Genomic DNA, 23,086 nt, shown 5'->3' with positions numbered 1-23,086 from the left:
CACTGGTCATCGTGCTGTGGGCACATAACAAACACCATCCGGTCGTGGCCGTTCGCCAGCCTCATCTAGCACCTGTGTCGGTGGCACATAAAAACACCTTCCGAAGACCCGGCAAGACTAGTCAGGCCATAAACCATGGCCCCTACCTGGGACGTAGTCAGTCCACCTGTGCATACCTTCCTCCTTGTGATACTTGTGAAGGCCTGTTGAGGCAAGTGAAAATCAAAATCAAAATCAAAATCAAACAAATCAAAATAGATGAACATCAATGGAATTTGTATCTTTGTGGTACCAGTGCCGGTGGCACACAAGAGAAAACCATCCGAAAGTGGCCGTAGCCAGTACCGCATCGACTGGCCTCCGTGCTGTGGGCACATGACAAACACCATCCGATCGTGGCCGTTCGCCAGCCTCATCTAGCACCTGTGTCGGTGGCACATAAAAACACCATCCGAAGACCCGGCAAGACTAGTCAGGCCATAACCATGGCCCCTACCTGGGACGTAGTCAGTCCACCTGTGCATACCTTCCTTCTTGTGACACTTGTGAAGACCTGTTGAGGCAAGTGAAAATCAAAATCAAACAAATCAAAATAGATGACATCAATGGAATCTGTATCTTGTGGTACCAATGCCGGTGGCACACACTTTGTGGTACCAGTGCCGGTGGCACCAAGGAAACCATCCGAACGTGGCCGTAGCCAGTTCCGCATCGACCGGCCTCCGTGCTGTGGGCACGTAACAAGCACCATCCGATCATGGCCGTTCGCCAGCCCCATCTGGCACCTGTGTCGGTGGCACATAAAAACACCTTCCGAAGACCCGGCAAGACTAGTCAGTCCACCTGTGCATACCTTCCTTCTTGTGACACTTGTGAAGACCGGTTGAGGCAAGTGAAAATCAAATCGAATCAAAATAGATGAACATCAATGGAATTTGTATCTTGTGGTACCAGTGCCTGTGGCACACAAGAAATCCATCAGTGCCGTAGTCAGTGCGGTGGGCACATGACAAACACCATCCGATCGTGGCCGTTCGCCAGCCTCATCTAGCACCTGTGTCGGTGGCACATAAAAACACCATCCGAAGACCCGGCAAGACTAGTCAGGCCATAACCCATGGCCCCTACCTGGGACGTAGTCAGCCCACCTGTGCATACCTTCCTTCTTGTGACACTTGTGAAGACCTGTTGAGACAAGTGAAAATCAAAATCAAAACAAATCAAAATAGATGAACATCAATGGAATTTGTATCTTTGTGGTACCAGTGCCGGTGGCACGTGGCACATAAGAAAACCATCCGAACGTGGCCGTAGCCAGTACCGAATCGACTGGCCTCCGTGCTGTGGGCACGTAACAAGCACCATCCAATCGTGGCCGTTTGCCAGCCTCGTCTGGCACCTGTGTCGGTGGCACATAAAATCACCCACTACACTCTCGGAGTGGTTGGCGTTAGGAAGGGCATCCAGCTGTAGAAACACTGCCAGATCTGACTGGACTGGTGCAGCTTTCGGGCTCCCCAGACCCCAGTTGAACCGTCCAACCCATGCTAGCATGGAAAGCGGACGTTAAATGATGATGATGATGATGATGATGATGATATAGGCGCAGGAGTAGCTGTGTGGTAAGTAGCTTGCTTACCAACCACATGGTTCCGGGTTCAGTCCCACTGCATGGCATCTTGGGCAAGTGTCTTCTGCTATAGCCCCGGGCCGACCAATGCCTTGTGAGTCGATTTGGTAGATGGAAACTGAAAGAAGCCTGTCATATATATGTGTGTGTGTGTTTGTGTGTCTGTGTTTGTCCCCCTAGCATTGCTTGACAACCGATGCTGGTGTGTTTACGTCCCCATCACTTAGCGGTTCGGCAAAAGAGACCGATAGAACAAGTATTGGGCTTACAAAGAATAAGTCTCGGGGTCGATTTGCTCGACTAAAGGTGGTGCTCCAGTATGGCCGCAGTCAAATGACTGAAACAAGTAAAAGAGTAAAGAGAGTATGTGTGTGTGTGTTGGGCCTTATGGAGGCAAAGTGGCTGAGTACCTCTCAAGCAATGGGCTTCACAGAGGCACTGACCAAGACTTTTGACATTATGTTGTTCTTGAGAAGACCCATCAAACCGAGCAAAATCGCAGTCATGGCAGATACTGGCGGCACATAAACACACACTCCAGTGTTACACAAATGGCACCCGTGCCGGTGGAATGTAAAAGCACCCATTACACTCTCAGGAGTGGTTGGCATTCGGATAGGCATCCAGCCATAGAAAACCATGCCGAATCAGACTGACAATGATGATATATATATGTATATATATGTTTCTTTACTACCCACAAGGGGCTAAACACAGAGGGGACAAACAAGGACAGACAAAGGGATTAAGTTGATTATATCGACCCCAGTGCGTAACTGGTACTTAATTTATCGACGCCGAAAGGATGAAAGGCAAAGTCGACCTCGGCGGAATTTGAACTCAGAACGTAACGGCAGACGAAATACGGCTACGCATTTTGCCCGTCGTGCTAACGGTTCTGCCAAGTCGCCGCACTTACATATGTATATATACACAAACATATACACGTGTGTGTGTGTGTGTGTATATATATGCATGTGTATGTATGTATATATATATGCATCTTTTAATACACACATTAGTATGTGTGTGTATATATGTATGTATGTATGTGCATGAATACATGTATATGTGTGTTTATGTTTCTCTGCTTGTGCATATGTGCTTGTGTGTCTGCCTGTGTATATGTGTGTGTGTGTGTTTTTAATTAAGCACTCCCTCGTTACACAGTGAAGAACAAACTCTAAAATATCAGTTTGAAAATTACTCTTAAGTGAGAAACTCCTGTCTGAGTCACGATTTAACACCTAATTATTAAAGTGGAAAAATTATCAGAAAAGCCGTTTCTCTTTTTTTTATATTTTCAAATATATAATAGTGTACCAAAGTCTTTGTATTGGGTCATCCCATAAATAATGCAGTTTTTTCACTTACATGAACTAAACTACCTGCATCAGTTTCCTATAAAAGCAGTGGTTAGGGCGTCAGGCTTACGATCATGAGGTTGCGAGGTCGATTCCCGGATTGGGCTGCGTGTTGTGTTCTTGAGCAAGACACTTTATTTCACGTTGGTCCAGTTCACTCAGCTGTAGAAGCGAGTTGCGACGTCACAGGTGCCAAGCTGTATCGGCCCCTTTGCCTTTCCCTTGGATAACATCAGTGGTGTGGAGAGGAGAGGCCGGTATGCATGGGTGACTGCTGGCCTTCCACAAACAACCTTGCCTGGACTTGTACCTTGGAGGGTAACTTTCTAGGTGAAATCCCTTGGTCATTCATGACCAAAGGAGGTCTCCTCATTCTTAGTGCAAATTTCGAAGAGAGCAGTTTGATTTTAACAGTTATTTTTTCAAAGCTATAATGGAAGTGATAAGAGATCATATTTTGCTTTATGAGTTCAATAAAGGCAACAATGCAACGGAAAGTGCAAGGAATACTTATGCAGGATATGGGGATCGGACAATAAGCGGAAGCCAGTGTCAGTGGTGGTTCCTGAAATTCCAAGCCAAAAACTACAGCCTAGAAGACGAGCCTCGTCCTGGAAGATCTATGGAGCTCGACGGGGATGTCTTGGAAACCCTGGTGGATTAAAATCCCATCATAACTGTTGAGGAACTAGCAGGGAAGCTTGGATTTGGTCATTCAACCATTCATCGACACCTTCGTGCCATCCAAAAATGACCAACTTTGGTCTCAAAACAAAAGGTGTTCTTCCATCAGGGTAATGCTCAGCCACATACAGTGAGGATGACATTCCAAAGGCTGGGGCAATTTGAATGGGAAATGATGTCCCACCCAGCATTTTCACTGGACATTGCCCCATCTGATTATCATTTATTCCGCAGTCTTCAAAATCATTTGGACGGGAAAAATATGAATTCTGCAGATGAGGTCAGAACAGTACTGGAAGAGTACTTTTCATCATGGACAAGTGAATTTTGGAAGAGGGACCTTGCAAGTCTACCAGATAGATGAAAGAGCATTGTAGAAAATGAAGGAGAGTATATTTTAGATTGAAAAAGAACTTTGTTTATCTTAATTTTAAAAAATCCCACATTATTTATGGGATGACCCAATATTCCCTGGAGACCCAGGAAGACATGGGCTGAGGTGGTGTAGCATGATCTTCAAATGTTGAGCCTCACAGAGGCAATGACTAGTGACTGAAACCTTTGGCGATATGCTGTGCTCAAGAAGTCCTGTCAAACCAAGTGAAGCCATAGATGTGGCCATTGTCAGTGCCATGTAATTGGCACATAAAAAGCACCTTTTGAGTAATGGCACTCATGGAGACAATGTGTGTGTGTGTATATATATATATATATATATATATACACACACACGCATATATATATATTTCGCTTTGTATGCGAAAGGCCCCAGGTTCGATACCTGGCATCTCCACATCTGTAATAAAGATTTTTAAAAATTAAGCGTAGTAGTGGATGTGAGGTAAATAACTTGCCTACAAACCACATGGTTCCAGGTTCAGTCCCACTGCATGGCACCTTGGGCAAGTGTCTTCTACTATATCCTCGGGCCGACCAAAGCCTTGTGAATGGATTTGGTTGACGGAAACTGAAAGAAGCCCGTCGTATATATGTATGTTTATGTGTGTCTGTGTTTGTCCCCCTCCCCCCACATCGCTTGACAACTGATGCTGGTGTGTTTACATCCCCTTAACTTAGCAGTTCGGCAAAAGTGACCGATAGAATAAGTACTGGGCTTACAAAAGAATAAGTCCCGGGGTTGAGTTGCTCGATTAAAGGCAGTGCTCCAGCATGGCCGCAGTCAAATGACTGAAACAAGTAAAAGAGTAAAAGAGTAAGTGTGTGTGAGAGAGAGAGAGAGAGAGAGAGAGAGAATTCACAGCATCATTACAGCACAGACTCTGCATTCTGGGTTCAAATTTCACCAAGGCCAGCTTTGCCTTTTGTCCTTTCAGGATTGATAAATTAAGGAGCAGTTCAAGGTGGTTGAGAGGCAGAGTTCTTAGAATGTCAGGCAGGATGCCTTTCAATATCGGTTCCTTCTTTTGCATTCTGGCACTAACATCCGTAAGAACATTGACATTATCTTTTTTCTCTTTCTCTCCCCCGCTCCCCCCACCGTCTCAACCACTCAAAACTATTAAAATTTGTTTCGTCTCCAGAGACAATCTAATTAACTAATTCCATATTCTTCTGTCTTGTTCTGCTGCTATAATTCTTCAGTTGGAATGCAACAGTTTACACCAAGATCTACAGAATTCTTATGTCCAGTTTCGGAGCATCACAGACTTAACTTCTATGATACTGGAACAACAGAAGACCATTATCAAGGAGCAGGAATCCTTCTTAGAAGAACATGGTTATATTCCATATCGTGAGTGGGTTTTATTCTTTTAATTGCATCTTTGTGTTACATCCATATATACGCTCTTAATAAACACCCACACACTCTCTCACTCACACATATATATACAGGTTAAGGCAAAAACAACTCACAGATTCACCATCCTTGTCCAACATTTCAATCGCAAAAGCACAGAGTGTACCAGTCCAGACCATTATGGCAACTGCAGAAACAACAGTAAAGCGTCAGCTACATAAAAGCACCATGATCATCTGCCTAAGTTCATGAGTGCCACACCAATGGCCATGTAAAATATGGGATGTTTTTCTGCCTCACCCTCAATATATCATTCTGACATCTATTTTTCCATGCTTGCGTGGTTCAGATGAGTCTTCATTGAGCCAGACTTATTTCCTACAGATGCGGGTTGGAATGAAGGCATGGGGATAGTAAGCTCTTTGAACGCCTACTGTAAGAGGTGCCCCTCTGTGCTAAAGGGTGTAGGTCCCTAGTACAACTGAAAACCACATCCATTTTGCTCATTTTGTTGAGAAGAGTCAAGCAATAGCATTGCTCAGAATCAAGTTGCAGCCATCACATTTATTTACATTTCTCTATACACGCTGGTGTGTATATACACTGGTGTGTATATACACTGATGTGTATAAACACTGGTGTGTATACACTGATGTGTATAAACACTGATGTGTATATACACTGATGTGTATATACACTGATGTGTATATACACTGGTGTGTATATACAGTGATGTGTATAAACACTGGTGTGTATATACAGTGATGTGTATAAACACTGGTGTGTATATACACTGGTGTGTATATACACTGGTGTGTATATACACTGGTGTGTGCATTCCTGTGTGCTTCTGTGTGTCATCGTCATCTCGTCATCCTGCATTCGCTTTCTAAGTTGGCTTCAGCTGGGGTGGTCGTTATGGATGGGAGTCGGTTTATTAAGTTTGCGTTATAAGATTGGATAGCTTTTTCATTGTGGAGAAACATTTACAGAACAGGAAAAGAAAGAAAGAGATGAATGGTGGACACACGGACCGAAATTTCTCTCCTGCATTTTGTATATTTCTTCCAGGGAAGCAACAACCAACTCCTTCAAAAGTAAAAGATGAACAAGATGATGATGATGATGATGATGTTGACAATCCAGTCGAAGAAAAGGAAGCGTATCCTTTCTCTTTACTTTTTCCCTTTTTTTTTTTTCATTCTCTTTTTCTCCCTTTTTCTTTAAATAGATTTCTTTTCTGTAGATTCATTTATTTAAATAATTTTGATTTATTTTGAATCTGTGGGAAATATTCTGATGAATATCTCAAAACATCCAAACAGCACAAAATAGTTTAGGAATCTTGGATTATTGTCTACAAAACTATCCGTTACACACTGACTTGGTGCCCTTATTATTATTATTATTATTATTATTATTATTATTATTATTGTTATTGTTGTTGTTGTTGTTATTTATTATTATTATTATTCCTCCTCCTCCTCCTTTGCTAAGGCAGAGGTGTTATTTCTCAGTTGTGTTAGTTTATCCATGGACATGATATCTCAAGAACCGTTGGCTGGATTCAGATGAAACTTTCAGGAATGTTTGACCTCGTGTCTAGCACGAACTGATTAGATTTTGGGATCGATCCGGTACCGGACAAGGATTCTGGATTGTTTGTTATATTTACTTTATTTTACATAATTACGATCTTACATTAACTTTCAAGTCTTTCTCAATTATCTCCCTTTAACTATTTTGAATGGTGAATTTGCTAACTTTGGCTTGTATTAGATAAGGATAAAATATTTATTACTGTTACTAAATTTTCTGCAGCCACCTTCACATTCCATGACTACCATTGGAATTGATCCGGTACCGGACAAGGATTCTGGATTATTTTCCCGTTTTTTTTTTACTTAATTCTTGAGAGCGGTCAGGTTGATTTTTAGTATTCTCGTTTGTGAGAGACAGTCGAGTTTATTTCAGATGTTCTCATTTTAAAAATCATCTCTGGCTAATTGGTGAGAGGACATTGATGTTGCCTTGGCAGAGGTTTGCGCTCTCTGAGTGCTCCTTATTTTTACACCAGGTAAAAGGCTTAGTACCATTTTGCCCATCTTTACAATCAAAATTCAAGTTCCGCTGAGGTTGACATTGCTTTTCGTTCTTTCACGATCAATCAAAACAAATACCAGTGAAATACTGGGATTAATATAATCAACTTCTTCCCCTCAAAAACTGCTGGCCCTGTGCCAAAATTTAAACACATCATTATTACTCTTACTCTTTTTTACTTGTTTCAGTCATTTGACTGCGGCTATGCTGGAGCACTGCCTTTAATCGAGCAACTCGACACCGAGACTTATTCTTTGTAAGCCCAGTACTTATTCTATCGGTCTCTTTTGCCGAACCACTAAGTAACGGGGACATAAACACACCAGCATCGGTTGTCAAGCAATGCTAGGGGGACAAAACAGACACACACATACATATATATATATATATATATTATATATATATATATATATATATATATATATATACATATATACGACGGGCTTCTTTTCAGTTTCCATCTAACGAATCCACTCACAAGGCTTTGGTCGACCCGGGGCTATAGTAGAAGACACTTGCCCAAGGTGCCACACAGTGGGACTGAACCCGGAACCATGTGGTTGGTAAGCAAGCTACTTACCACACAGCCACTCCTGTGCCTATATTATTATTATTATTATTTTATTTTATTTATTATTATTATTTTTATTATTATTATATGATGATGTCTTTGTCACAGGTTTTGTTGGAACTACTTAGTCTTGCGTGTGTTGCAGGTTTTCCTACCTGCAGCCTATGGTACCATGCTATCCATTCTTTTCAGCTATCCAATACTTTCCTGATTGTTCTGGCCGTGCCAAGGAGGCAGACCTTTCGTAACAGTTCTACTGAGCACTCTGTTCCGATTTACTCTATATTATTCCTCTTGATGACCACTGATACTGTTCCCAAGGACCTCATAATAATTGCCACTATCTTTGCCTTCTTCTTTTTCCATAGCCAGAGCCTTCTAGGGTCTTCTATTAAGAGGCTTGTATCTATCTACCCTTTCGCCTTCTATTATCGTTATTATTATTATTATTATTATTATTATTATTAAGCAGAATTGTTAGCACGCCGGGCGAAATGCGTAGCCATATTTCGTCTGCCATTACGTTCTGAGTTCAAATTCCACGTAGGTCGACTTTCCCTTTCATCCTTTAGGGGTCAATAAATTAAGTACCAGTTATGCACTGGGGTTGATGTAATCGACTTAATCCCTTTGTCTGTCCTTGTTTGTCCCCTCTGTTTTTAGCCCCTTGAAATAATAATAATAATAATTATTATTATTATTATTATTATTATTATTACTATTATTATTATTATTATTATTATTATTACTATTATTATTATTATTATTATGACTTATCATTATCATCACCACCACCACCACCACCATCATCATCATCATCATTATTCAGGTACCTGCCTGGAATCAAACTCTGAATCTTGGGGGTTAGTAGCCCACGCTCTTAGTGGAGTTGATTCCAGGCAGGGATCTTAATGACATAAAGAGTCAGAGGAGTCGGAGTCAACGTTTGTTTGTTTCGACTCCACGGCCCTGGTTTATATCCTTGCCTTTCATCCTTTCTGGGTTAGTCAAATAAAGGACCAATCTAGTACTGGTGCCAATGCTATGTAACTAGCCCGCAGTCCCATCCACATCACATTGCCCCCCCCCCCCAGATTACTCTCCCTGCACCCTTTAATTAAAATCAGTTACTCTTTTACTTGTTTCAGTCATTTGACTGCGGCCATGCTGGAGCACCACCTTTTTTTTTTTTTTTAAATTCCTTAACCCTGTTGCTAGATCTACCCCTGAGAATGCATCCAATAACAAGGTGCCAGACGAGAAAGGCTCTCCCCAGACGCCGCAGTTGAAAGATTTCGGGGTCAGCCATTACACAATTGCTCAGTTGCAGAGGCCCAACAACGCTTGTAAAAGTCACGAGTCTTACTCGAATTACAACAGCAGCAGCAACTAGTAAGAGAGATGAAGTTCCTTTTCTTGTTTTATTGTGACTTTTACTATTGTTTTTTTGTTTATTCTTTTATTTTTTTCGGTCATTTCACTGTGGCCATGCTGGAGCTCCACCTTTCGTTGAACAAACTGATCCCCAGGACTTATTCTTTGTAAGCCTAGTGCTTATTCTATCAGTCTCTTTTGCCAAACTGCTAAGTTACGGGCACATAAGCACACCAGCATTGGTTGTCAAGCAATGTGTGTATAGATATATACACATACACACACACACACGAGAGAGAGATATGAATGAATATTAATCCTAAGGTTTGAGGAAATATATGTCTCTATATATATCTATATATATATATATATACCAGTAATACCTCACGTTATGAGGACGCAAGTTTGAGTTTTATTCAGAGCAGCCAACTGGCTTCCGTGCCGGTGGCACGTAAAGGGCACTATTCGAGCATGATTATTACAAACGTCGCCTTACTGGCACCTGTACCGGTGGCATGTGTAAAAAGATTTGAGCGAGGTCATTGCCAGTACCGCCTGACTGGCCCCCATGCCAGTGGCATGTAAAAAGCAGCCACAACACTCTCGGAGTGGTTGGCATTAGGAAGGGCATCCAGCTGTAGAAACTCTGCCAGATCAAGATTGGGGCCTGGTGTAGCCATCTGGTTCGCCAGCCCTCAGTCAAAATCACCCAACCTATGCTAGCATGGAAAGCAGACGTTAAACGATGATGATGATGATGATGATGAAGCACAAGACCCATATCTTGACCAGAATGCAAAGGTTTCTACTACCGTAATAAATGCTGCGTGTTACCGAGAAATTTATAGAGAGCAAACATAGCTTCTTCTAAGTAATCAAATCTAGTCTTGTTGTTTAAAAAGAAACCTACAAGTCAGTCTATGAGTGCTTGTGAATCGGCGATCGCGTCTACAAGTGATGGTCTGCATATGTCCAGTGTGAGTGAAAGTGATTCAGAAAACGATTATAATAATAATATTTTTTATTATAAAAGATCCTGACATTCTTTTTACTTTACATAAAATATAGTTTACATTCTACTGTTGTTTTATTGCCATTTATTTACAAGTATTATAAATTTTATAGGTATAATATTTTTTTAGAAATGGCCACTCACAAACAGTTGAAGGAATCCAGGGTAGAGGTAGACCCCAAAAAGACATGGGATGAGGTGGTCAAGCATGACCTTCAAACGTTGGGTCTCTCAGAGGCAATGACGGAAGACCGAGACCTCTGAAGATATGCTGTGACTGCGAAGACCCGACAAATAATGTGAGTTCATGGCTGTTTCCTGCACCAGCTTCACATGGAAGCCCCAGCTCTTCCAAAGTGCCTTGGATCGTAGGGCGACCTGCTGTGCTTGAGGAGACCTATTGAGTCATGTACGTCAGCATCAAAAAATCAAAGTGGTTGGCGTTAGGAAGGGCATCCAGCTGTAGAAATACTGCCAGATCAGTGTCGAGCCTGGTGCAGCCTCCTGGCTTCCCAGACCCGTGTCGAACCGTCCAACCCATGCTGGCATGGAAAACGGACGTTAAACGATGATGATGATGAATTACAGTTTATAACATTGCTATTATGGGAAATTATTGCTGTGCTTTAGGAGCAGCTTCCAGGACCAAATTAACACGTCTATCAAGGCATAACTTGTATAGAAATATGATCCTATACAGGTTTTCTACTTGTTCATACCTATTATGAATTCATACTTATATTGTTATTAATATTTATATTCGTAATGTATTTCCTTCACTGTAATGAAACTAAAAATATCCCAAACTTTCCAGTTTTTGTTACGGTGTGTGTAGATGCAGGTGTGACTGAGCGGTTAAGAAGCCCGCTTCTTAATCCTGTATTCTTGGGTTCAGTCCCATTGCACAGCACCTTAGGCAAGTGTCTTTTAGAATGGTTCCAGGCTGAACAACAGTATTATTCTGCTGTTCCCAAAACCAATTCCCTTTTAATAATCCAAGAATTCAGTTCTTATTGTCTGAAAATAAAGAAAATGTCTTGTCAAAAATGGTTTCATTCTGGTTTTCTTTTCAGTGTTTCTACGCCAGCCAATTTCCAACATAATGGTTTATTCATGTCTCCAAGTGTCCTGGGTAAAATTCCACCTCTTTTCACACCAGACACAAGCAGCGTACTTCGCCGTGGTAAATATTGTTTGGTTTTGTTTTCTTACCGAAATCTTCTGCCTCCGTCACCACTATTACCACTACTACTACCATCATTACCAACACTACCACTTTTACAATCACCACCACCACCAACACCACTACTACTACTACTACTACCATCACCACCACTACCAACACAACCACTGCTATCATTACTACTTCTGCTAACACAAAAACCACTAGAATTAACCCCTATTGCTGTGCACCGCTGCCACCTTGTGGTTACCCTAACACAGACGTCACCTCTCTGTTACCTCTGTTTGCCTGGTCTATGTAGGCATTGGGGCAAAGACCACTAAAGGTAATCTCCCTTTATCTATCACCCTAAAGATAACCTAGGCCCCCCCACACACACATACGAGGTCTGATCAATAAGTATCCAGAGCAGTGGTTTTCAACCAGGGTTCCGGGGAACCTTAGGGTTCTGCAAGTACAGTCCAGGGGTTCCGCAAGAAGTTACAAAACTGCTAAAATCGGCCGTAATTTTTAATTCTCCTGTGCAGATATGTGTGCATAAGACTATTAAATTATTGAACTCTGCTGTGCATGTGCACTAAGTTTTAACGTTCCAGCTTACTTCCCCTGTTTACAGCAGTGCTTGGAAGGAAGGTGTGTAGCGTGTGATCATCACATTGACCATAACAGAGAAAGTTGTCATGGCAATACTTGCTCAGGGACTTACGCAAAGTTGCAGAAAGTGTATGGAGAGGAGTGTATGAGCCGCACAAAAATGCATGAGTGGTTCAAACATTTCCAAGATGACCGAAAAAATGTCGATATTGATGAACGTTCTGAAAGATCTGCAACCAGCAGAACTGAGAAAAACATCACAGATGTGTGTACAGTTGTGAGGGGAAATCGTCGAATCACCATCCGTGAGTTACCAGAGGATGTGCAGATTAGTTATGGTTCAGTTCAGTCCATTATCACTGAAGATTTGGGTATGAGATGTGTGTCTGCCAAGTTTGTGCCAAAACTGCTTTCAGCTGACCAAAAAGACATTCGGGTTTCAGGTGCACAAGATTTCCTTAACTGCGTTGAAAACAATGAAAACTTTTTGAAAACTTTGCATAGGCCTCTGAGCAGGTATCACCAAGCTTTTGGCAAAATTCGATGCAGACTCTCTGCTCAACTTTCTCTGTCATGATCATGTGGGTGGGGGGAAGGACACTAACTACACTTTCATCACCACTAATTAACCAAATAATTAGCTGTTGAGTAGGGGTAGGGGGCTCTGAAAGGGGTCTCTGGGAGTAGCATCCCTGCTTTCTTGAGCTAGTTTTCCACCACATTTCTTAAAAATCATGGTAGAGGCCTTGGTTTCAGAACCACTCTTGTCTAGAAACTGAGGTTGGGTGTAAGCAAGGGCCTGCTCCCTGTAGAAAATCCAGCTCCAAAAAAGCCTCATGATAGCAAGGGAGAATGGGCACCAGCTATCCCAAAGGTTGGGGTGGGCTGCACCTGCCTACCTCAGTTGCTATTGGCATTGAGGTAGATCCGGCCACCCTTGTTAACGGAGACAGAACCTGGATTTAAAACACTGGAGGAGGGAGATGGTTTAGTGCCTTCCTGATTAAATGCCCACTGCAGTAGAGTTGAGCACATAGCATGCAGATGTCTGACTGCAGCCTCCCTAAACAGATTTTTGGTAAACTAACAGTTGGCTGTTGGTCATGTGGTGGACTGGAGAGGAGCCATAAGAACATTCTCACGATGAGCTTGAAGAAGGGTCACTTAGAAGAGTCCCCTTAGGAACAAACAACTTGGTCAACATTGGTCACTGTGGACGTTAGTGTTGTGCATTTTGCTAGTCAATACTCAGAATCAGAAATGGTCAGAGAATCTTAAAGAGGGACAGGTTGCAGCTGCATGGATTGCAAGGGTGCACCGGGTCCTGATACTGCTAGTATATGACCCCACTATAGCTGTGGATTTTATGCCAATATTGGCTAAAGAAGTCACCTCAGGACCGACAAGGGGTAAAACTGCTCACCTGGTTGATCTCAGAAGCATGAAGGATGAATGTCACAATGGACCAGTGATGCTTGTCCCCACATCACTGTAACATTTATCTATGAGCTGTTAAATGATTAATGGTGATGGAGCAAGGGGTACAGTTTGTAGGGGTAGACAAAAATCAAATGAGATTTGGGGTGGAAGTGAAGTGCTTCGTCTCACTTGCCGTGGATGAGCTTGTAACTCTTTGCTCAGGAGCTTCATAGCTTATCCATGCCACCACGACGCCTCACTGCAATGACCATGTTAGGCAGAATATAAAACTATTGAATTAATTTGTCATCATTGTCATCATCATCATCATCAGTTATCACCATCATCATCATCGATATCATTATATCTTTAAAATCTGTGTTTCTCTTGTTCACTCTCTGTCTACATATTTATCTTATTTCTTTATTGCCCACAAGGGGCTAAACATAAAGGGGACAAACGATGACAGACAAAAGGATTAAGTTGATTACATCGACCCCAGTGCGTAATTGGTACTTAATTTATCGACCCCGAAAGGATGAAAGGCAAAGTTGATCTTGGCATAATTTGAACTCAGAACGTAACAGCAGACGAAATACCACTAAGCATTTCGCCCGGCATCCTAACGTTTCTTCCAGCTCACCACTTCTGTCTACATATTTCTGTCTCTACATATATGCGTATGTATGTATGTGTGTGAATTTATATGTTTGTGTGTGTATGTGTGTGTGTGTGTGTGTGCATGTATAGTTAGATATATATGTGATGATGATACGTATAGATAAGTGTATGTGTTTACTTATCTAACCAGCCCACTTATGAGTATCCCTCATTCATTGGACAATTAACTTTGCTTGCGAAGACCTATTGAGGCAAGTGAAATTGAATCAAAATCACTGACGTGGCCAATGACCATCTGATTGTCCCTCGTGCTAGTGGAACATTAAAAGCACATCCGAGCATGATCATTACCAGGGCCACGGACTGGCTTCCATGCCGGTGGCACATAAAATGCACCATTCGAGCATGATTGTTGCCAGCGTCGCTTTACCGGTACATATGCCAGTGGCACGTGAAAAACAACATTCGAGCGTGGTTGTTCCTAGTGCCACCGGACTGGCTCCCACGAAGGTAGCATGTGAAAAACACCTTTTGAGTGTGGTCATTGCCAGAACTGCATGACTGGCCCTCGTGCCGGTGGCACGTAAAAGCACCCACTACACTCTCAGAGTGGTTGGCGTTAGGAAGGGCATCCAGTGTAGAAACTCTGCCAGATCAGATTGGAGACTAGTACTGCCTTCTGGCTCACCAGTCCTCAGTCAAACCGTCCAACCCATGCCAGCATGGAAAGCAGACGTTAAACGATGATGATGATGATGGTGGTGGTGGTGGTGGTGATGATGTAGTAGTAGTAGCTAATCTGCCTTTCTCATTTACACACTTTGAAACACACATGATTTCAGAGACTCTCTCTCTCTCTCTCTCTCTCTCTCTCTCTCTCTCTCTCTCTCTCTCTCTCTCTCCCTCCCTCCCTCCCCCCTCTCTCTCTCCCTCCCTCATCTCCATAAGTCTTGATGTCATCAGGAATATCGTTCAGTCCAACCGCAGATTATTCGCTCCAGTTCTTATTAGACATGCCTCGCTTACTGGGTTGTTGCTATGGTGACTGACTGTTGTGGCTTCATAGACAGTCAGACAGTCAGACAGAGACATAACCAATCCATATAAGCATGACATGTGAATAATGAATGATAAGGAGGATGAGTAGCATCGCATACTTGCAGAGTATATATATGACTAAACACACACACATTTTTATATCTGTATATATAAAAGAGAGGTTGTGTGCTGTCTGTCTCCTACGATTTAGATTCCTAACTACTCCCACATTTTGCGGTGCAGTTTAACCAAAACCGGGTATCTTATAGTCGTGATTCATATCGAGCCCTTCTGGGTATTAGCGCGTGTCTACGATGAGTCTACGATTTTAAAAATAATTTACCATCATTTTTTTCCATTTTAATGCATTTTTTCACTATTATATAAGGGAAGTAACTCTCTAAAAATGTCTACGATGAGTCAACGATTTTTAAAAAAGTTTACCATCATTTTTTTTCCATTTTTAATGCATTTTTTCTATTTTTAATGCACTTTTTTGCTATTTTTTGGCTATAACTCTCTAAAAATGCTTATATAGTTATTTCCCTTACAAACCCGAGCAACGCCGGGCGATACTGCTAGTATATATATAAAGGAACTGTTGTGAGTCTTTGTGACTGCTAAAAATAACAGCCAAATTTCAAATCACATCCTACTGGCTTAAATGAAGGAGACATTGGTGATGCAGTCCAAAATGAACCATCTCTGAATAAAAGGCATGATGGTCACAGATGGAACCCTTTTGATTGACAATTTCTTGAATGAGAGCTAAACAACAGCATAATTATAATTGTCCCCTCTGTCTCTCTCCTCCATCTCCCACACCTACCTGTTTCCTTTATTGTCCCCTTTTACCATCATCCCGGTCTTTCTTGTAGAGACAGGTGTTAGAGGATTTGCTGGAACTAAGGGTCACTCAATGCTGCAAAGGAGAGAAAACATGTTGCCAAAAACTTGTCATAAGAAGCCTGTCGTATATATGTATATATATATGTGTTTGTGTGTGTATGTGTTTGTGTGTATGTGTTTGTCCCCCTAGCATTGCTTGACAACCAATGCTGGTGTGTTTACGTCCCCGTCGCTTAGCGGTTTGGCAAAAGAGACCGATAGAATAAGTACTGGGCTTACAAAGAATAAGTCCCGGGGTCGATTTGCTCAACTAAAGGCTTTGCTCCAGCATGGCCACAGTCAAATGACTGAAACATGTAAAAGACTAAAGAGTATAAGCTGCTGAAGAAACAAACCATTATGTCCGGTTCGAGACAGAGGACAGGCGGTACAGCAAGATGAAGCCTTGAGGAGGATAGAAACATCTGGCCCAGAGTCACCACACATCTGACTCAACAAAACTCCTGATGTTTCCAGGCAGTTTTCTCACCTACATCAGTGGGTGACCCCCCGGCAGCTCTGGTGTGATGGTGAAAGGGGGCTAAAACACCTTCAGAGCTGCTTCACCACCTGAAGAGAAATTAACTGCATTCAAAGACAGAACACAGTTGCATTCTCAACACACAAACGCTGTCCCCTTCCTGATGCAACATCCACCTGTCTCCTTTATCCCCCCTTCTCTTGTCCCTTCCAACTGACTCCTTCAGTCACTTTCTTTTTCTGTCCCCTTGTTATCTTCTTCCTGCCTGTTTTGTTTTATCATCTCCTCTTCTCAGCACCTCCCCCACCCCACCCTGCCTCTTATAATAAAGCCAGTAAGCCCCGTGTCCAGTCAGTAAACCCCCCCGTGTCCAGCCAGACAAAAGAAAATAACTGAAGGAGACAGATGGAGAGGTTACGTAAAGAAGACAGTAAGGGGTTGCGGCAGGAAGGGGACAAGAAGAAGAGCAGACAAAAGAAAAATACGAAGGGGACAGATAGTTGTTTTAGATGAAAGGGAGGGAGTGAGGGGATAGTTGAAGAAAGGCAGAACAGACGAAGGGGCCGGCAGGAGGGTCTTGATGGAAGGGACAGCAGGATGGGCTTTACTTATTCGCACCAACATCAGCATTGTCAATGTTAACATCATCATCATCATTGTCTCGACTGTGGTCGGAGTTCACGTTGCTGGATGCCTGTATCCCTGGAGATTACATCAGGGTAGGAGAGTGTGTGCCCTCTGGTATCGCGAGTAGATGGCTTCCAGAGGAGAAGAGGAGAAGAGTAGAAATTACCTTCTACCTTTCACAAGATTTAATTACCTTTCCCTGTCATCTGCAGACAGACATCATCAACCTCTTTTCTCCAGAACTCCCTCTCCTGCGTTGTTGGTCAACAAATGTCCTACAAGGACAAGCCTGTAGGTCACTTTCTGTGTGTTGGTTCCTACATCAGTATTTCATCCTTGCTACAAAAAGCAGTGTCCACAGAATTTGTCTTCTTTTATTTACAGTGGTGAGGTATCTCTTGGAACAAAACCATAAAGAACTGCCATTTGACCCTAAGACCTGCTCTCAGAAGTCTTGTGTATGTTCCATCCACTCTTCTTTCCAGCACCTTTGTTAGAATCCATGTAGTGCAGCTGTGGAGGCACACAGGTTCTGCTCTTGCTCAAAGGAAACTAATTTTAAGCTCTCTCTTTTCATTTCCAAATGCTGCCCATCTTTGATAGTCATCCATGCTGTGGCTATGTTTTAGCTCTTTAGCATTTAAACTAGCCATATCCAACCAAAATATTCTGCTTGTATTAAGTTTAATTTGGCTACATCTGGCCTCTTATACCTATTTCTTTACTACCCGCAAGGGGCTAAACAGAGAGAGGATAAATATGGACAGACAAATGGATTAAGTCGATTATATCGACCCCAGTGTGTAACTGGTACTTAATTTATCGACCCCACCCCACCCCCACCCCAAAGGAAAAAGGCAAAGTCAACATCGGCAGAATTTGAACCCAGAACATAACGGCAGACAAAATATGGCTACGCATTTCGCCCACCGTGTTAACGTTTCTGCCTTTTATGCCAACCCGCTACAATGTCATTCTAAAAATAAACAATCATGTCATCAAAATGTCCAAGTAACACAATTAATTCAAAACAATTTGGATAAATAAGTATTAGATTTGACTAATTTAAGGTAAATCTGAAAAATAGTGATTATTTGTTTCTGTTGAAGGTACCAAGCTGTATAAGACTCCAAATTACTTTGATGTGATGAGTTATTCAAGCCAAAAGAAAGCCCGTTTGGAAGAGAAGCCAAGCCACAGCATTCGTAAGAAGCTGGAGATGCCAATAAACGAGGAAACATCCAGTAAGGAACAGAGTTTGGAACCACCACAGCTTAATAACAGTAACCTACAGCAGTCGCTGGACTCTGATATGTTCTTTATGCCTTCAACACCACAACTAGGAAACAGGAAAACTTTGGTGAATTACTCAAAAGACTCTGCTGTCGGTGAATTACCAATGCCTCCCAGCTTAACACGGGTAAGATGCTCTCACCTCATTGTCCTTGCTCAGAGAGCTCCCCCTCCTTCATGCTTTTTGGGGTTTTTTTAACCCTTTAGAGACCAACCCGGCTGAAACTGCCTCTGGCTCTGTAGTACAAATGCTTTGTTTACATAAGTTCTCAATTAAAATCTTCCACCAAACCTTAGTCACAATTTATGTTCCTAACACTAGCTGAATGATAATGAAGTTATTTTGCTAAATTCTTTGTTGTATTTAAAATTAATTGAAAGAAACACAGAACATCTCAAAAGAAATATGGTAACAAAAGGGTTAATGTGACATAAAGTGTTTTGCTCAAGAACACAATGTGCTGCCCAATGCAGGAATCGAACCTACAATCTAATCATGAGTACAACACCCTAGCCACTGGGCCAGGCACCTTCAAATATATGTATACACACTCACACACACACATATATGTATTTCTTTACTGCCCACAAGGGGCTTAACATAGAGGGGACAAATAAGGACAGGCAAAGGGATTAAGTCGACTACATCGCCCCCAGTGCGAAACTGGTACTTTATTTATCGACCCCGAAAGGATGAAAGGCAAAGTCGACCTTGGCAGAATTTGAACTCGGAACGTAACGACAGACGAAATACCGCTAAGCATTTCACCCGGCGTGCTAACGATTCTGCCAGCTCACCGCCTTTATATATGTGTATATATACACACACACACACACATATATGTATGTATTTATGTCTTGCAAGTTATTTGGTGACCCCACCAGTGCTGGTGCCATGTAAAAGCCATCCTGTCCACACTCTAAAGTGGCTGGCATTTGGAAGGGCATCCAGCTGTAAGAACCATACCAAAACTGACCTCACCTGTGCTGGTGCCATGTAAAAAGCACTCAGTCTACTCTAGAGGGTGGTTCATGTTAGGAAAGGTATCCAGCTGTAAAAACCATGCCAAAACACACAGAAGTCTGGTGTAGTTTTCTACCTGGCTGGTTCCTTGTCAAACCGTCCAATCCGTGGAAGGAGGACATTAAATGATGATGATGGTCTCTTATACTCTTTTACTTGTTTCAGTCATTCGACTGCGGCCATGCTGGAGCACCGCCTTTAGTCGAGCAAATTGACCGCGGCACTTATTCTTTGTAAGCCCAGTACTTATTCTATCGGTCTCTTTTGTCGAACTGCTAAGTGGCGGGGACGTAAACACACCAGCATCGGTTGTCAAGCAATGCTAGGGGGACAAACACAGACACACAAACATACATACACACACACATATATATATATATATACATATATACGACAGGCTTCTTTCAGTTTCCGTCTACCAAAGCCACTCACAAGGCATTGGTCGGCCCGGGGCTATAGCAGAAGACACTTGCCCAAGATGCCACGCAGTGGGACTGAACCCGGAACCATTTGGTTGGTTAGCAAGCTACTTACCACACAGCCACTCCTGCACTATGTATTTTATGTTCTCTATTAATTTACATTTCAGACTCTGAGGTCACATACTTCAAAACCCGGCCAGCATGATAAATCTGTTGAGCTTCGAAACCCAGAAACACCGAAATTGGAGAATGTGGAAGAATTCAAGTTACCGACCCCTCCTTTGCTTCATACAACCTTCATAAGTATGGAACCAGGCTCAATACGCAAAGGATCCAAAAGCTTTCTGTCAAATTTAGCAGATGTGGATTTTATTCCAGAGGCTCCAAAACTGAATATGAACTATGAAAGTAAGTGCCGCAGGACCAGAACAAAGAAAGAATTCCCACTTTGAGACAAGAAAAAAAAAAAAGGAAAATATAAAAAACAAGTAAAACGAATGTAAAATATTTTTTACTCTTTAATAAATTCTTTGTTTTATCAGCTGTCCTAATAAACGTAATTCTAAGACCTTCATCAGAAGGTCCTGTGGGGTAAGCTGTCAGCTTCCCGGCCACAGGGTTTTAGCCTAAATGCAGGGAACTTTGGACAAGTGGCCTCTAATATGGCTCCTGGCCAATTAAAAAGCCTAAGTGAATGGATTTGGTGAACAGAAAAATCTGAAAGAATACTGTTGGATGTGTGCTTACACTTTGTAAGCCTAGTACTTATTTTAACGGACTCTTTTGCCGAACCGCTAAGTGACAGGGACGTAAACACGCCTGGGGTCGATTTGCTCGACTAAAGGCGGTGCTCCAACATGGCCACAGTCAAATGACTGAAACGAGTAAATATAGTTCGCTTTCTAACCATGTGGTTTCAGGTTCAGTCCCATTACAGGGCTCTTTGGGCGAATGTCTTGTACGATATTTAATGCCTTTATTTCTGGTTCGTATTCATGTCTCTCACAGTTATCTCCCTTAACTCGTATTCGTTTTACCTTCTTTCATGCATATCGGGTTATGTGGTTAGCAAGATTATTCAGCAACCGCGAGGTTTTAGTTTCCGTTCTACTGCATGGTGGGTTGTGGAGGGAACTCTCCTATGGCCTCCTTACCAGCCGATGCCTTTGGAATGGATTTAGAAGGCAGAAACCACATGGAAGCCCATGGTGTAAGTTTCATCAGCATAGTCATGTTAACATCCACTTTCCATGCTGGCATGGGTTGGACGGTTTGACAGGAGCTGAAGGGCTGTTCTGGCCTGGTTTTCTACATCAGGATGCCCTCCTTAATGCCAACCACTTTACAGAGTGTCCTAGGTGCTTATACGCAGCAACAGCATGGATGCTTTTTTACAAGGCCCCCAGCACCCACAAGATTAGAAATACTTGGCTGGAGAGGGACGCAGGGACAAGCCTGTCTGCTACGACAACCACATATTTACTTAGCTTGACATGTCTTCTCAAGCACAGCAAACTGCCAGAAGTCTCCGTCTCCTGGCATCCTCTCTGTGAGGCATATATTTTATCATTTTAATGTCCATTTGTCCAGGCCTGCATGGTGTCAAGTGGAATTCATTGAATCAGATTTTCTACAGGTGGAACGCCCTTCCTGTTGCCAACCCTTGCCTGTTTCCAACGAAGGTGATTACACATGTTCTTTACAGAACACTGGAAATGAACGACCACACCTGTATGACAGTGATGCTCGTTTACAACCATCACAGGATGTCAAGAGATGTATGCAGACTAACACACACACACACTCTCTCTCTTTATCTTTTACTTGTTTCAGTCATTAGACAGCGACTATGCTAAGGCAATCTCTTGAGGAATTTTAGTTAAACTGATCGTTCCTAGCATTTATTTTTTTTTAAGCCTTCTACTAATTCCACCAGTCTCTTTTGCCAAATTACTTAGGAAGATGTAAACACACCAACACCAATTATTAAGCTGTGGAGGTGGAGAACAAACAGAAACAAGAGCACACACACATATGTGTGTGTATATATATATATATATATAGATGTAAATATATATGTGTGTGTATATGTGTATATATATATGTATATATATACTAGCAGTATCACCCGGTGTTGCTTGGACCCTTTAGAATTGGGATTTTTGAAAAGTAAAAATTTTGCATTATGTAGCTTGTTATTCTCTTCAAGTGAACATTTTTCCAGTTGAAATACACCAAAAAATGGTGACACAGCAGTCAAAAATCGTAAAAAATAGGGATTTTTATAGAGAAAAAAAGCACCTTTTTGATGTAAATAATTTTTGGGGTTAACATGGTCCGATTTGAATTTTATCTTCTACAGAATGAAGAGCAAGCCATCTTCTATCATACTCTCAATTTTGGTCAACTTGCGCTGTAGGCTCTCGAAGGAGATAGTGTTAGTTGAAGGCTACCAAACCTGCCACACACAGACAACTTCAGCTTTATATATAGAGATTTGCTACACACTACTTTCCATCCTTAATAATGAAACTTGGTAGATCCAAAAGTTAAGCACACAGACACACAAGTTGAGTTTTATATATATAGATTTCTCAACGGGGGTTTCAGGGAGTCGCTGGCGATGTATCGTGATGATCAAAAATCCGGCCTGCTAAAATTTGGTTAAAGTGATTCAAACTGCAGACTCAACGCAAAATGGTTACATTTAATTCAAGGCGTTAAAAATGTTATGAAAACAATTGGTATGTGTTCACAAAGCCCAAACGATTAATACGAAAAAACCCTCCAGGCTACATCCCGAAAGTGCAATTGTACAAGAAATAAAAGTTCTACATTTAAGAGATGAGGAATTATGTACATTATTTACATTGGACTGATATACCCTCCAGCCTTCATCAGGTGTCTTGTGAAAATTTCGAACCTGGGTTCTCATTCCTAAGGTATTTTTTGATATTAGTATTATTTAGGTCACTGCCTGGAATCAAGCTCAGAATCTT

General features: G+C 42.0%; 1 protein-coding gene across 1 annotated transcript in view; it reads left to right on the top strand.

Annotated features, from left to right (window-relative positions):
• Positions 1-20,624, top strand: part of LOC115219789 — a 32,579-nt gene extending 11,955 nt beyond the window's left edge. Inside the window, exons 3-8 of the mRNA XM_029790050.2 lie at positions 5,281-5,431; positions 6,509-6,599; positions 9,330-9,503; positions 11,571-11,680; positions 18,458-18,768; positions 20,255-20,624. Coding sequence (XP_029645910.1) covers positions 5,281-5,431; positions 6,509-6,599; positions 9,330-9,503; positions 11,571-11,680; positions 18,458-18,768; positions 20,255-20,539 — 1,122 coding nt within the window. The 3' untranslated portion in view covers positions 20,540-20,624. The remainder of the gene's footprint in view (positions 1-5,280; positions 5,432-6,508; positions 6,600-9,329; positions 9,504-11,570; positions 11,681-18,457; positions 18,769-20,254) is intronic.
• Positions 20,625-23,086: the final 2,462 nt, after the last annotated feature.

The sequence above is a fragment of the Octopus sinensis genome, linkage group LG15 (genome assembly GCF_006345805.1).
Source record: "Octopus sinensis linkage group LG15, ASM634580v1, whole genome shotgun sequence".
Lineage (NCBI taxonomy): Eukaryota > Metazoa > Mollusca > Cephalopoda > Octopoda > Octopodidae > Octopus > Octopus sinensis.
Note: the sequence above shows the minus strand (reverse complement) of the source record. Positions and strands in the feature narration are given on the sequence as shown.